Consider the following 15,604-nt stretch of genomic DNA (forward strand, 5'->3'; position numbering starts at 1 on the left):
ACTGGTTTTTATCCCTCCACACCTCATTGCGATTGCCAGTATCCTCTTTTATGAACTACTCAGGCGTAGTAGACAAATTAAATCCCATGCAGCAACAGCCGACGCCATGAGGAAACGCTCTGCACAAAGGTTGCAAATGTAAAAAAAAAAACCCCTCCTTGGAATCACGTTTTGAAATGCTGCCTGTGAAAATGGAGCATTGGTGAACAGAATACTAACACAGACATCTTTCTGCTTAAATGTATTTTCATACGGACTTCACTTGGTGTGGGGGCTTATTATGCATTGTGTGGCCCCTTTTCCCACTTTCATGTATGAAGTGTGACACAGCTTGTTCACTACTCTTTTTTTTTTTTTTTTCTTTAAAAGCTTTTTATGGGGAGAAAACTGAGCACTCAAAGTGAATTGCCTAAAACCTCAGCAGCTTATACCTGTAGATGTGCTGCTAGCAGAGTAAACAACCTGACATCATAATGTTCTGGTGCCATGGAAAGTGAGTGATGCTTGACAATAATATTACATCCTCTTCTTTTTTTTTCATCCATGACCTTACATAAATTTTATCGCTCCAATGCAGACCTTTTATCACAGCAGATGTATCACTATTCAAGTCAGTATTAAAAATAATGATCAATTTGAGCGTTAATCCAGGAAGGAAGAAAGGCTTTGTGTTTTTGAAGTCATTTTTGTTCTCATTTTGTGTTTATATTTTAGTTTTTTTTCCTATATTTGTTGTCGTTTGCTAAGTTTTGGGAGACATTTTGTGTTTTTTTGTTGTCGTTTTATGTTTCTGGAGTCCTTTTTGTCATATATGTAGAGTTTTGGGGCTCTTTTTGTGTGTTTTTGTGGTGATTTTTGTTTTTGGAGTCACATATGCATACTTGTTATTTTTGTTGTCCTTTTGTGCAATTTCTGCAATTTCATATGTTTTTTAGAGTAATTTGGGGTGGGGTTTTTTTACATGTCGTTTTGTTTGTTTTTTTTCATTTGTGTGTTCATTTGTGTATATTTGTAGTGGTCTTGTGTGCTTTGGAAATCATTTTGTGTATTTCTCTTGTCATTTCTTGTTTTTGGAGTTATTTTTGTTGTCATTTTGTGTGTCAATATTTTATTTTTGTCTATATATAATCATCTGCTGAGTTTTGGGAGTCATTTTGTGTGTTTTTGTGATTGTCTCGGTTTTTGAAGTCACTTTTATTGTTATATGTGTGTTTTTGGGGTCATTCTTGTCATTTTGTATATTTGACTCATTCTTGTCATTTTGTATATTTGACTCATTCTGTGTATTTTTGTTGTCATTTTGTTGGTTTTTATTTCATTTTTGTGTATATTCACAGTCGTCTGATGTGTTTTGGAAGTCAGTTTGTGTATTTTTGTGGTTGTTTTTAGTTTTTAGAGTAATTTTTGTTGTCATTTTGTGCGTTTTTGTTTATTTTTGTTTAAATATAGTCATCTACTGAGTTTTGGAAGTCATTTTGTGTGTTTTGTGGTCGTTTTTGTATCTGAAGTCATTTTTACTTGTTTTTTTCTTTGTTTTGTGCAGTTTCTGTATTTATCTTTGTATTTTTTGAGTAATTTTGGTGGTCATTTTGTAATTTTGGATTCATTTGTGTGTGTTTTTGGAGTCATTTTATGTTTCTGTTATAATTTTTGTTATATTTTCCTCACATTTTTCATGTTTTTGTTATTATTTTGTGTGTTTTTTGGACTCATTTGGTGCATTAGTTTTGCGGGCTGCACTAAATTGAGCTGCCGGGCTGCCAGTGTATGCTCTAATGTATCTAAACTAAACTGAAACAATGTTTTATTTCCACCAAATTATGTGACCTTTCTTACAATGTCAACTGCATCTTTGAGACTCTGGAACATCCTCAATCATTTTGATGACTATCAACTGCAGATATCAAGGAAGCTGTAAAGCCGTAAATGCATGACTAAACAAAGAAGTCTTAAGTTTTCCTTTTTTTAAAGTATGTAGAAAGCTAGTTACTGGATGTTAGGAAAGGCTGTTCAATGTTTCAGGGACATTTTATTCCTGTTCCTGTTTCACAAACCGTTTTCAAAGCTTCCCAGTGACTCCAGCAACAGCCTCGGATGAAGACGATGCCCTAGAAATCATTAGTAGAAGGAAGAATTTGTCAATAACCTGTGATCTTTGCTCCACTTGCGTGTGTGTGTGTGCGTGTGTGTCTTAGCAGAGGAATCCATCCTATTGTCTGTTTTCTTATCTCTTATCTAGAAAATGTGGAAGCTCAGTGGCTTCCTGAAATGTGTGCAACGCATCAATTAAACCAATAGGAGATACAGGCAGGAGGTATTCCCCATTAATGAGCCATGTTAAGTCTGCACAGGGTGTACTGTAGGTCATGTTTAATGGGGCTGGTATGAATCTTTTTCCCAGTAATGCAGCTTCAACCTTTGGAGCCACCAGTGAAAGGACAACCTGCGTCTCCTGTGACGTTTTGTTCTCAGCTTCAAGTCAATTCTGCTTTGTTGTTAAAGTTGTGAAATAGAATAATCCGTGTATCATTCGTTCATTCGTTTTTCATTATGTAACAAAAACATGAAAAGCGAAAAAAAACACTCATCATTTGATATTTGTTTCCAAAACCAAAATGAAAAATCAGAAAACGCCTTGTTTTTCAAATTCAAGCTCTTTTGTTTCGGTACAGAAGTCGAAAAAGGAAAACGAACACCTTTATTTGTTTTCTCCATTACTGATTAGCCAAAAGTACGTGACCCGGAAGTGAAGCGTTACACATTCTGAGATATCTTTAGCTTTGCAACACTTAGGGTTCTCTAAATCCTCCATAATGTCCGTGAGGAGGTTCTGTGCCCAACACCAACTAAAGCGAAAAGGACACGTTTTGGATGCACAGTTGGAAGCAGCCATCTTGTCATGCCGAACTGCCGTTAGCATAGCCGTTAGCGTCGGATGAGAGTACACTTTCGGGCAGTGACGTGCCATGACCACTAGGGTTGGGTAGGCACGTTGCAAACCGAGACCACCAATGACAATTTCATATGTTTCTGCTGTCAAGTGTTAATTCAATTCAAATCAATTTTATTTGTATAAAGCAATTTCCAACAAAGTCATCTCAATGCGCTTATCAAAATATAAAATTCATAATAAGAAAGCAAAAACCCAATAAGATCCACATGAACAAGTGTTTAGCCATCTAACAAAATCAACATCATAAACACCATTAAAGAAACATAAACAATTATTTAATATAGCCTCCATACTCTCCCAAAAAGATATATCTCATGACACGGCAGCACATCTGTTGTTTGTGTTGGAAACACAGAAACACGGAAAAAATGACAACAACTCAGAACAGCCTCATTGAGGAGCATCCACAAAGTCAATCCTTCCTTTTGTTTCATTCACTGTGAAAAGTATGAAACATGTTCTGACCTTACCTTTGCTGAAGCTCTGGTATCTCAGGTGTTGGTCTCCATCTTTTAAAAGCTGTCGTTTTTCCTCAAAACAAAGTTTCTCTATCATCTCTAGCGCTGTCATCTACACTGTAGTGTTATCCCGCCCACTAGCTAGAGAACGTAGCAGCAGCGGTCATGTGATATCAATTCACTAATGTACTGTGAACTTACGTATAGCATTTAGCATAGCGCAGTTACGTCTAAAGACAGCTCTCTATGCTGCCTTTGTACGTAAATGGTTTTCATCTTGGGGACCTGACTGTGCATGCGCAAACACGTAAAATCACGCAATGAGAACGGAGGCAGAGGAGCATTGTGCCTTTGGGAGGGGGCGTGGCCTCCCTCTGCCTTACAGCGGAGCAAAAAAAAAAAAAAGACAGCTGTTCCAGGAAATAGTGCTGTTTAGTAATTTGGGCTATGAAACGCACAAAATGCGGACACTTTCAAACTTATAGGTACTGTAGGCTATTGGAAATGGAAAAATAAATAATTTATAATTATATGATAATTTAAAAAAAAAAAAAAAATAATAATAATAATTTAATAATCAAAATATCAATTCACCCTTGGGTAGCCACTGCCTACCTTGCCTACCCTGACGGCACGTCACTGCTTCCGGGTCACGTACTTTGGCAAATCAAATAGAATGTAGTAAGTATAACAATATCTGAGCAGGAAGGCACGGTCGATACCTTTTTCACGGGCTGGTGCTGACGCACTTCAACTGTTGTGGATCTGCCGTCGTGTCCTTCTCTTTTTGAATTTTCTTCCTCAGAATCACTAGAATATCCTCTCTGTCTCTTCTTGATTTAGGGTCTCCGGTGCGGCCTCAGAAGTAGCAATAACAGCTCCAGTCATTCCTAAACATGCGTACGACTAGTCCTGGGCAACATATAGAGAGTCAAGATATATGTTGTCTGTTTTGGCGATATAGGAAATTACATTATTTTATAACAATATATCTTTATTTAATAGATCATTTTTTATTAGAATACTCATTTTAGGAGTTTCTGCTTTTGCTACTTTTCAGAACTGCATGAAAAACACAGTTAAAAACATTTTTGAGTGTGACCTAACCCAGGCTTACCCCTAAACAAGCCACATGGCAGAACTCACTCACACGTGCTGTCCCTTATAGGAGAAAAAGCCAAAAGTGGCACATATGTTTTTAATAAATGTGCCTTTGTGTCATTTTGTGCAAATTTAACCTAGAATTGACTTTCTACTCAGACTTTATTGAGTTAAAAATATTGAGATTTATATTGTATATCAGTATTTTTTTAATTTCCATTGTGCAATCTTTTTTGTCACCTTCTTAATTGGCATCAAACTTATTGGAAGAATCACTGTTTTAATTGTTTAAAAAAAAAAATGATTTGAGGAGTATTTGTTTCTGAGTGAGTTGAATAAGTATTGAAAAAGTTAATTTTCCAATAGTAGCAGATAATAAAGGTTGACAGTAGGAAACAAATACAAACTTAGAATCACAATGCAAGATTAAAGTAGAGTTGTAGAGTTGTGTGTGTGTGTGTGTGTGTGCGTGCGTGCGTGCAGGTCTTTGAGAGATACAAGGTGAAGGTCAAATAATAAAAAAGAAATGTTAAGACATTTCTTCCTTTCTCTTTCCCAGAATCCCCCAGACTGCAGTAAGGCCAGGAAGCTGGTGTGCAACATCAATAAAGGCTGTGGTTACGGCTGCCAGCTCCACCACGTGGTCTACTGCTTCATGATCGCATACGGCACACAGCGCACGCTCATCCTGGAGTCGCACAACTGGCGCTACGCCCCCGGTGGCTGGGAGACGGTGTTCCTGCCCGTCAGTAACACCTGCACCGACCGCTCTGGGGCCACCACGGGACACTGGTCAGGTAAGGGTCGGGCATTCGTCGACTCCCACTTTAGTTTATTGCATTAATTTACTAAAATCATGATGAAGCTGTTATTAACTCAGTGATACTCAACATGTGGCTCTTTATGTCTTGAAAACTTTTTAGCACTTTTTTTACCTTTTTCTTTGGCTTTTTTGCAACTTCCTTTGTCACATTTTTGCTTTTTTTCCTAAAAATTTGACACATTTTAGTTTTTTCAGATTTTAGCTTCCTTTTGCCAATAAATATTCCTTTTTGTCCATTTTTGCAAGTTCTTTTGTACGCTTTTATCCATTTTTTTGTTGATTCTTTAACCATTGTTTTGACACTTTTCATCTAAATAAGCTCACTTTTGCCTCTTTTTATTCCACATTTTTGCCCATTTTTACTATTGTTTTCCACATTTTGTTCATTTCAGCTGCCTTTTGCCATTACATACTAAGGCTGCACGATTAATCACTATAAAATTGAATGGGATTATTTATTGAGGGGAATTATTTAAAAAGTCAAAATCAGAAAATCGATTTTCCCCTTTAATCATGTGTAATCATAGTAAAATCTCTCTCCCTTCACAAACAGTTGAAAAACAATTTTCAAACATGTTTAACATGCTAAACCTCTGCTATAACCTCTTCTTTTTAAATGTGAATTTTGTGCAAGATATTTTTTCTCATGCAAGGTTTTCTTTTCAAAGTAAAAAAATCAGGATTTTGTTTTCGTGCAGCCTTATTACATACAGTACCACCTCAATTTTTTTTGCCACTCTTAATTACTTTTGGCCCATTTTACTCACTTTTCACTCCTTTCTTGTCATGTTTTTGCCACTTTTGGACCATTTTTCACCACCTGTTGGCAATTTTTTTGTCACTTTACTTACACTTTACTCATCGCTGTCAACTCTCTGTTTACTCTCTTGGAACAGCAGCTTCGTCAAATGACTGGCTGTGATTGGCTTGATCACCATTTAATCAATCTTACTGAACCAATACATTTTCAACAATGAATCCCTCTGTAAAAATTGAGGAGGATACATTTTTGTTTTGATGAAAGTGCGGGTGTTGCATCCCCCATGGGTGAGACGCGCCCCTGGGTGAGCACAACAGCTAAATGACCCGCCCAGTTATGGACACCGGGCTCTGCGTCAGTTATTTTGTAATCAAACTCCTGACAGTGTGAGACTCAGCTTCGCACGGAGACGAGTCATATTTTGATTTTGCTGTGACAGCGAAAAACAAAGTCTGAACCCTGCCACCACGTGCAATTCCTGTTGAAACGTTTTGGCAGGAAGTGAAGCAACGGCAGCAGCTGACTTCATTGCCAAATAGAGTAATGATAATAAAAATGTAAAGTAACTTGTTTTATGTCCACTCACAGTGCGTCTGGACCTGTGACGTTAAGAGAGCTGTTTAGTATTTGTGGATATGTGCTTTAGTACAGTGCTTTTAAAACTTTTGAATCCAAGTCTCCCCTTTGTATGACTAACATTTTGTTCAGAATTCTGTGAAAAATCAACTATAGAGCATCACGTTGGAGTGAATGAGTGATAACACACATTTTAAAGAATCTAACTTTGTAAACAATTGGAATGAAACTGTATTTAGTGCCTCCCGTATCGATTTATTTCCGGTCATTTCCCACATGATTTGGGACAAAGTCTGACCTTTGTATTTTCAGTTCAGTGTTTTCTATGTTATTATGTGTGTTCTCGGTGTCATTTTGTGTATCTTGTTGTTGTTTTTCTGTTCTTTTTATCATTTAGTATATTTTTCTCTTTTTTTGTGTGTTTTTGTTGTCGTTTTTGTGTGTTGTTGGTATTTTTAAATTTGTATCTCTCAGTGTGTGTGTTTTTGGTTGTTTCTAATGTTGTTTTGTATGTTTCTCTGTAATTTGTGTGTATTTTTTTCTCATTTAATGTGTCTTTGTCGTCGTTTTGTGTGTTGCTGGTAATTTTTTAGAATAATTAGCATTTTTAACCAAAAATAAACAGTATTAAACCCCATAATTTTAATGCTTTTATTTGTAATTATCTACGCTTTCTCTCTCTCAAGTACCCCCTGTAGTGCCGGTGCGTACCCCCATTTGAGAAACACTGCTTTAGTAAATATATAGATGCAAGTTAAAAAAAAAAAAAAAAAGAACTCCCAAATGTTGCATCAACACTGAAGTGTTTATGTTTTTGTAGAATAAAAACCTCCCTTGTGTAAACAAGTTTTTTTCCTGCCAAAATCTCATCCTCGGATAAATATTTAATGCATTTCTTAACAACTAAAATGCAGATACATTTGTGCCTAATTGTATTGCCATGGTTACAAACAGTGTAAACGATTCGTACACATCTAACACTGAGGTTAATGGTTTTCGGCAGGATTTTTGTTGTTTTGAGAGGCTTGAAAATGAAGCGTTTGTGTATGTACGAGCTGTTAAATACAGAAGTCTATTTTACAATTCATTATTTCACTAAATACATATTTATATGTATATGATATATACTCAAAAGGCAAAGGTTTTAACCCAAATGCATCCTAAAAAAGTGCAATTCATGGCCTGAACTTGCTCCGTCATAATGGAAATGCAATACTTCAAGTTCATGTTACTTTCCCTTAACCTCCAGGTTAATTAATTCAGCAGTGAGAGGGTGAGCTGAGTTTGACTTAAAGTGACGGAGCAGACTTAAAACGTCATTTAACTGACAAATGATCCACCACTGAAGAAGAAAAAGCTCCCATACTTGCATTATGATGTCATTGCTTTCCATTCTGGCCTTGTAATAACAAGTGTTATTAGAGTTTACTGATGTCTGAGTTATAGTCTGCTCTTTGGTTAAAGGGGCGCTTTATAGAAATGCAATCAAATGTGCGCCACCTGGAGGTGCAGTTTGCACTCCCCCAGAAATTCACACATGACCTATCACAGTACGGCTAATGCTGCGTTCATAACAACTTGGAAATCGGCTTTTCTAAGTGATTTCCAACTTGGAAATCGGCATTTCCAAAGTGTTCCACACGTCCAAATATCTCCAAAAAATGGCTGACTGGGGTAGTATTTACAATAAAATCATTAATTGTTAATTGTGATTTGTGGCCCACTAATGTACTTTTTTATGAAGGAGGTGGGAGAATCCAAAGTTCTGAGTTGCTTTGAACGCAGCATTACTGCCTATGAGATACACTGTTTATTTTGATAACAAATTTTGATTTAGTTTTAGTCGAAGTCTTAGTTTTAGTCAAAATTTTGTCATCACAACTCTTTCCGTTTTAATGCAGTTTGGGTCAACTAAATGACATCAAGATTTTAGTCGACTAAAATATTAAGGAGTTTATGTATTTTATTTGATTTTTTTTAAGATTAATTTACCATAGATATTAGATGTGATTAATAATTTTTGTAATTACACACAGATAGATGCAATGTGATGAATGTGTGATTGGATTTTGTGCCATGTGATGAAATTACATTTTTGTTTTTATTAGTCGAAGAAAAATGTAAATATATATTTGATATAGTTTTTTATTATTATTTTTAATTAGTTATAGTCTAGTTATTGTCAACTGACAACATGTAGTCGACAAAATCACTAACATTTTTATTTGACAAAGTTAACACTGGTGAGGTATTGCGGTGTTTCTGCACATTGGCACGCCCCACCCACTTCACACCCCCTCCGTAAAATCGCAGTGACGATTTTAGCCTGAAGGCATCCTAAACAGTCAAAAACAGTCTTCAACCATTGGTCAGTCCACATGTGATGTTAAAGCTGGAGTACTTGATTTATTTTCTTTAATTAAAAAGAAAAAAGATTCTTAATAGCATCATATAGTACATCGTAAAAGTTATCATTTCTGAAAAAATGGTACGTCTGCGTGCTGTCTGTGCCTTATAATTCATTATTTTAATTAATAAAACCTCAGAAGCGTGTGCACGGTGCGAACTTGTTTTCAGTAAAGCATGGCTGCCGAACGCCCACCAGGAAAGATCGCCATACCTGCGCTTGTTGTTACGACGAACACTGCTAAAAAACCCAAAAAGAGAAAATCAGAGGGAGAAAAGAAAGAAATGCAACTTCAGACTGTCAACCTATGCGTGTGTACGTTCAGCGCTCGTGCGCGACTTCGTGCACTTCCAGAGGCGGAGACTGGGAGGGATTATCAGAGTGGAGGGCGGGATTTACGTTTCAAATTCAGCCATGCCCCTCTGTCATGGTTTAAGAATCAGGTAGTGCAGCTTTAATGGCAGAAGTACTGGTATGTTTAAGCCTGGGCCTATGAGAGCCACTTCATGCTTCACATACACAGTCTCTTTGATCTTATTCACAAAGGCTGTGGTGGAAACATTCATTCTTTACAACGCTGAGAAACACTGGATTAGACAAAGAGTGATCAACTTGTAACTGGATTGAGCGAGCGGAGCAAATGGTTGTGAATAATGAGCTTTGTAAATCCTTGTGCTATTCAGACATTTCAACAGTGTCGTTACAGTATTTCTAAATCGGGACGAGTGGTGTTTTATTTGACTTCCACAGAAGGAGGTTCTCCTCTCCTGCCTGTTTCTACATCACTTTCCCTCTCCTTGCTTTCAGCTCTTCATTTTTTTCCCATCGCTTCATTTGACTTGTGCTCTCCTGGGCTCTCCCATCTTATCTTCTGCTCTGCCTCTGCCATCTCATTCTCCCGCCTTTCATGTGTCCTTTTCTGCTATCTAATGTTTTCCTGCGGGGTGTGTGTGTGTGTGTGTGTGTGTGTGTGTGTGTGCCTCACAAACATCCTCCTATAGATCCCTATATGCCATCTGGCTGCCCATGCCCTACAGCCGTCTCTCTACAAACGCCACCTCTCACCTCAGGCCTTTCCACACCCTGGACTGTTTTCTTTATAAAATCCCACCGTTTTCTGACGATTGAACCAGATGATTAGTTTGCCATAGTTAATCTGAGCATTATAGGATATTGACGTGCCAGTGTTACCAGAGCAGACATTCCTTTGCACGTTGAATAAACTATGGAGTCGTAAGATGCCTTCAAGTAACTAACAATGTTTTTTTCCACAATTTGAGCCCCTTTTTGCTTATTTTTACCCTTTTTCTGCAACTCCACCAAACTGTAGCCTGTTTTTGTCACTTTTTCTTGGCATATTTTTGCTCATTTTAATGCATTTTGCTACATTACTCCCACTTCTGCTACTTATTTGTCAAATTTCAGTGCATTTTCTGCGAAATGTTTCCACTTTCAAGACATTATCGGCACGTATAAACCCTTTCCACCACTTTCCCACCTAATGTCACATATGTTGACCCATTATTGTCACTTTTATCCTCTTTTCACCATATTTCATGCTTATTTTTGCAAATTTAACCACATTCACAATTTGTCATGCCCATTATTTGCCAGTTTGAACTAATTGTTCCTACTTTTAAAAATACATTACCCCAATTTCTGCCATTTTTGAGCCAATATTGACACTTTTAACACTTTTTGCTACTTTTTCTGTTCGTTTTTGGCCACTCTAATTTGCAAACTTTTAACCAAATTGATGTGGGTTTTAAAACCCCATTTTACCACCGTTTCCACCATTTTTGGTCACTTTTAACCCATTTTATTTCTGAATAAAACCAGGATTTACATCTTTAAGATAACTATATACTAGGGTGTAAATAATGAACTTCCTACATAACAGTGGATATTTTTCAGGGAAATAAATAAATAAATGTGGTTATCACAGATTCATATAACCACTGCTCGAAAGCATAAGTGTGTATTTATTAAATAACTCTGGACTTACAAGTGATGTTTTTTAATACTTATCTGATATGATTGTATAAAGCTGTAAATGAATGCATTTTTTTATTCAGATCAGTCAGTTATCAAACTGTTGCATGTGTTGTACAGGTTTTATAGTAAATGCCACCTTTTCTGACTGATTGCCATCATCTGATAAAACAGCTTTGACTAAAACCATAGCTTTCTCAGTGTTTCATACAGCAACCTTTTCAAATTCCAATTTCGACATTAATCTTCTCTTAGTTTCCCCACTCTCTGTTTAAGTAGGTCCCCAAGGATGTGAGGAATTTATAGAAGGAAAAAAAAAGACAGAATACGTGGTACACGGGCGATATGAGGAGGTATCTCTGACAGGGAAACATATTGCTTTAGGGAAACATCAAAGATAGCAATGAAGTCATTATGGGACCTGCAGATTTTTCATCCCTGCGATGGGAAATGGGGAAAACAAAACATTACAAGAAAATCCTCACTGAACTAATCACAACAATGCAGGATAGCCCTCGGTTAATTTGCCCTAGAGCTGGAAAAGAGATGTATGTATCTCAAAACAACACAATGAAATAAACGCGGAGGAAATAAACATTTGCAACCGTGGTCGCATGTGAGGAAATTAACTAACAGGAAAAAGTCAACACACTATATGTTTTATATATGGTTTTTATACAGTTCTTGCAATTTTTTTTTGTGCATTAGTGTCTTATTTGGATGGATTATGTTTCCATTTGTCTGGCAATTATACACATTTTTCTTCATTTTCCTGGGGTTATGAATAACAATCAATGACTACATATATATATAAAAAAAAAGAGGCACTAATGCAACAATAACTAATTTGACGATAATATTCCTTTTTTTTAACAATTGCAAACTTTTCTATAACATTATAAAAATAAACAGCAGTCAAATGTTTTTAACTAGGTGGTATATCTTTGTTACTGCGATGTCGCTGAATGATTTGTTATTCATTTGTTTTGGGGTAGTACCATATTTGTAAAGTTGCATAAATTGGACATCTTTTTTAATCTTTGTTTGTATCCAGTGTTCCCAAGATTAAGTGTTTTTCTACATATAATTTATTTCCTCTGCCAAAAAGCTAACATTTTCACTGGTGTTTATTTATTTGTTTGTCTTTTAGCACGATTACATCAAAAATACTTTTCTTTTCTGATTCTGATTCTGGATCAGTTTGAAAAATCAAAAAGGCCCTCTTATCAACAGCGAAATTTCAACAATGTATATGTTGCTTATAATGTTTTTCCTTATTGACCTTTTATTATCCTCTGACGCAAAGTGGAAGAGGGATGTAGGTTTAAGCTTCGTCCCTCCGAGTTTCTCAGAAACTGTTTAAGATAGGATAATCAAATTTGGTGTGTAGTTTCATAGTATCAATACCTTGATGGAGTTCGAAAATGAGAATTGCGCAATAATTTTTTTTTTTAGTTATTGCCCTTGTTTCGTTTTTCTTTACTCTGGGTGAGATTGTGTGTTTTGACCTAACACTGTTGCCGTAGTAGTGGGAAGTTGCCATCTTGAAAGCCCATGACCTACTGGTCTCTACTAACTACTAACTAAGTTCTTGTATTTTTGGCTTGAAAAAACATTATATGTGTAAGTGTACTGTGTGATAACACTCCTTAGACTGTGTTTGTGAAAGTTAAGCATACATGGTGTGTTATATACTGTAAATCACTGCCAATCGCGGTAAATGTTAGCATGAGCATATACATTCGTTTTCCCATAGTCGTTAGCATGAAGCTAGCAGACTTTTTGTATAGTGGTATTTTTTTTATCCCCGCCACAAAGTGTGGAAGTGAGATATAGGTTTGAGTTCCATCCGTCCGTTCGAGTTATCTCAGAAACTGTTTAAGAAAGGATAAGTGCACAAGTATTTTTTATGGAGTTATTGCCCTTGTTCCGTTTTTTTTGACAGAGGATGTTGACGACTATCTTCTTGTTAAATTTGACTCCGTTATGTTGATTGGTTTTTCAATTGTCCATTGAGTTTCATCTGGATCAAATCCAGATTGCGCATGTCAATGGAGGTGCGCCTGTCCATACATTTGGACCTACTGTATTGTTATTAATGGAAATCAAATCTTTAAAGTGTGAATCATCATTGTACCATGATCAGGATCATTGATCTATATAATGCCGATATCTGGCAAAGAGGAGATTTGGTGCTCTTGTTTATCTTGTGGTAAAGTTGAACTATTGCACATCGTTTTTTAATCTTTGCATCAAAAAGGCTTCTTAAGATTTAGTCATTTTCACAGCGTAATATATTTGTCAGATGTTTTCAAGCACGGAAACTCTTTGGCTCAATACAACATTGTTCTGTTTTGTTTGTTCTTCTTTCTTCCATTTTTATTCCGCCTCAAATTGTGATGTTCCATGGACAGCATGAGATGGTTGAGGATGATTAGGTGCCTGGCATTGAGAAGTGGCTTTTGAAAACACAAAGGGACACCAGTCGCCTTGCGGAACAATAGTCCTTTGATCAAAAGGCTAACGTGCTGTGGAGAGAGGAGTCCCATGAGCATCTCTGTCGAGATGTTAGGCCTTTTGTGCGAGTCTTCGAGTGGCAAGAGAAACACGATGTTCCCTGCCACGTCTCAACCAGAGCAAGAGATCTCCAGGTCCATGAACTCTATTATGAATAGGGAGGCTCTGTATTTTGTCTAGTTGGTATATTCTGTTCTCCAGTTTCATTGCTGCATTCATCCTCTGAAAGATTTATCAAGCTTGGTGTATATTGCAAGCTTTAAAAACCAGTATAGGGCAGACCTACAGTATATCCCTAAGTGATAAAGGAAAACGTATGCAGAAGCTAAGAGTTTAGATCAAATTTGAAAGAGCTTTGTGAGCTAATTAAGTAAGTGTGGGAGAAAGACATAGTGCTGATCCGTGCGTTTGTGCCAATGAGTTCATGCCTCGGAATATGCGCCTTTCCATTCATGCGATTCCTGCCAATGATCTTAAATAAGAAAAGAAAGGCCTGGGAATATTTTTTTTTTTCAATATTTAATGCCTCCAACAATTTATATTCAGTTCATGCTCCAGCACGCACACACGCACACTCTCAGAGAGAAGGAAATATGTTCATGCACACACAAACACAGAGAGAGAATTAAAGCCTTTGTTTCTGTCCTCGTTTTAAAATGTTTGAATGCAAAAGGTCATTTTTAACAAGTGTCGGTTGCGGTAATTTTTGGTGTTTTAAAAGCTACCACTCACACCTCGTTTGGAGCTTTCTTTTTTAGCACCTAGGAAAGCTTTGCGAACATAATTGTGAATTTCGTTTTAAAAGAAAAATGGGTTAAGGCATACAGACACACGCATGGAAAACCCAACTATCTTCTCAGGGTTTAGGACTGAAAGAGAGAGAAGGTTGTGTCTGCCAGGCATATCCCCTCTGCTGAGATGAGATAAACCCTGAGTCTTTGTGCGTTTGTGTTGGAGAATACACGATTCTCTTTCTTTATTGGTATTTTATTTGGATCCTCTTTAGTTATCAAACCAACACGTCCTTCTGTTGAAGAGATCTCGAGCATGTGCTTCTACTCCCGTTGATATTTTTAGCGAATGAGAGTAATGCATGTCTTGCAGGATTGTGCGACTGTTTGCTGTGATGGTTCATGCATGCCAGTGGGCGTTGTACACACATGTGCTATTTGGCTCATTTTATTGTTACACAATTGGCTTTGAATTACAGCGAGGCACTAGTGCTGCAGTGGAGCTTTCAGGTGCACAAAGAGGTGATGTTAGAGGTCAACCCTCCAGCCAGGGCATCACCCCCCCTGATCCCACACAGCCCCCGTTGAACAGAGGTTACCTTCTAGTGAGGGAGGTCATAGAGCGGCCATGACGGACCAAGGTTGAGCTCGTTGTAGGAGGTAATTATCGGCCTGGGAACAGAATAGAAATGACTACATATGCATTAGAAGGAATTTGAAACACAGTGCAGCATTATTATATGCTTTATTGTTAAATAGATTATGTATTGCTGTTACTGTAAAGAAGGAGCATCATTTACTTTAAGTTTTATACATAAAGGCTTACATTACGCTGTCATTATTATGGATGGCACCTATCATTTATTATTATTATTATTATTATTATTATTAGCATGAACAAGGTGTCATGAAGGCTGTCATTAAGTGTTGTTCGTTACCCTAACTCCTAACCCAGGGATGGGCAACTTCGATCACAGCGGGGGCCACAATTTTTTCTCTGAGCCAAGGACCACATTTTGAAAATTCATGTTAGTGTTTCGAATAATTACCATTATGAGCATCAATACAGAAAAAAAGACAAAGGGTTTGTGTATTTTTGGTCATATCGTGTGTTTTTGTAGCCATTTTGTGCATTTTTCTGTCATTTTGGGAATTTTTATTGTCAATTTGTGTGTATTTTGACTCAGAATTTGTGTGTTCTTGTTGTCATTTTGTGTATTTTTCTGTCATCTGAATATTTGTGCATTTTTGGAGACATCCTCTGTATTTTTATTGTAGTGTTTTTC

General features: G+C 36.9%; 1 protein-coding gene across 2 annotated transcripts in view; it reads left to right on the plus strand.

Annotated features, from left to right (window-relative positions):
• fut8b (fucosyltransferase 8b (alpha (1,6) fucosyltransferase)) overlaps window positions 1-15,604 on the plus strand; it is a 116,791-nt gene that overhangs the window by 84,150 nt on the left and 17,037 nt on the right. For both annotated transcript variants that reach the window (XM_028440054.1, XM_028440055.1), the window contains one exon: window positions 5,072-5,309. In XM_028440054.1, coding sequence (XP_028295855.1) covers window positions 5,072-5,309 — 238 coding nt within the window. The remainder of the gene's footprint in view (window positions 1-5,071; window positions 5,310-15,604) is intronic.

This window comes from Gouania willdenowi, chromosome 24 (assembly GCF_900634775.1).
Source record: "Gouania willdenowi chromosome 24, fGouWil2.1, whole genome shotgun sequence".
Classification (NCBI taxonomy): domain Eukaryota; kingdom Metazoa; phylum Chordata; class Actinopteri; order Blenniiformes; family Gobiesocidae; genus Gouania; species Gouania willdenowi.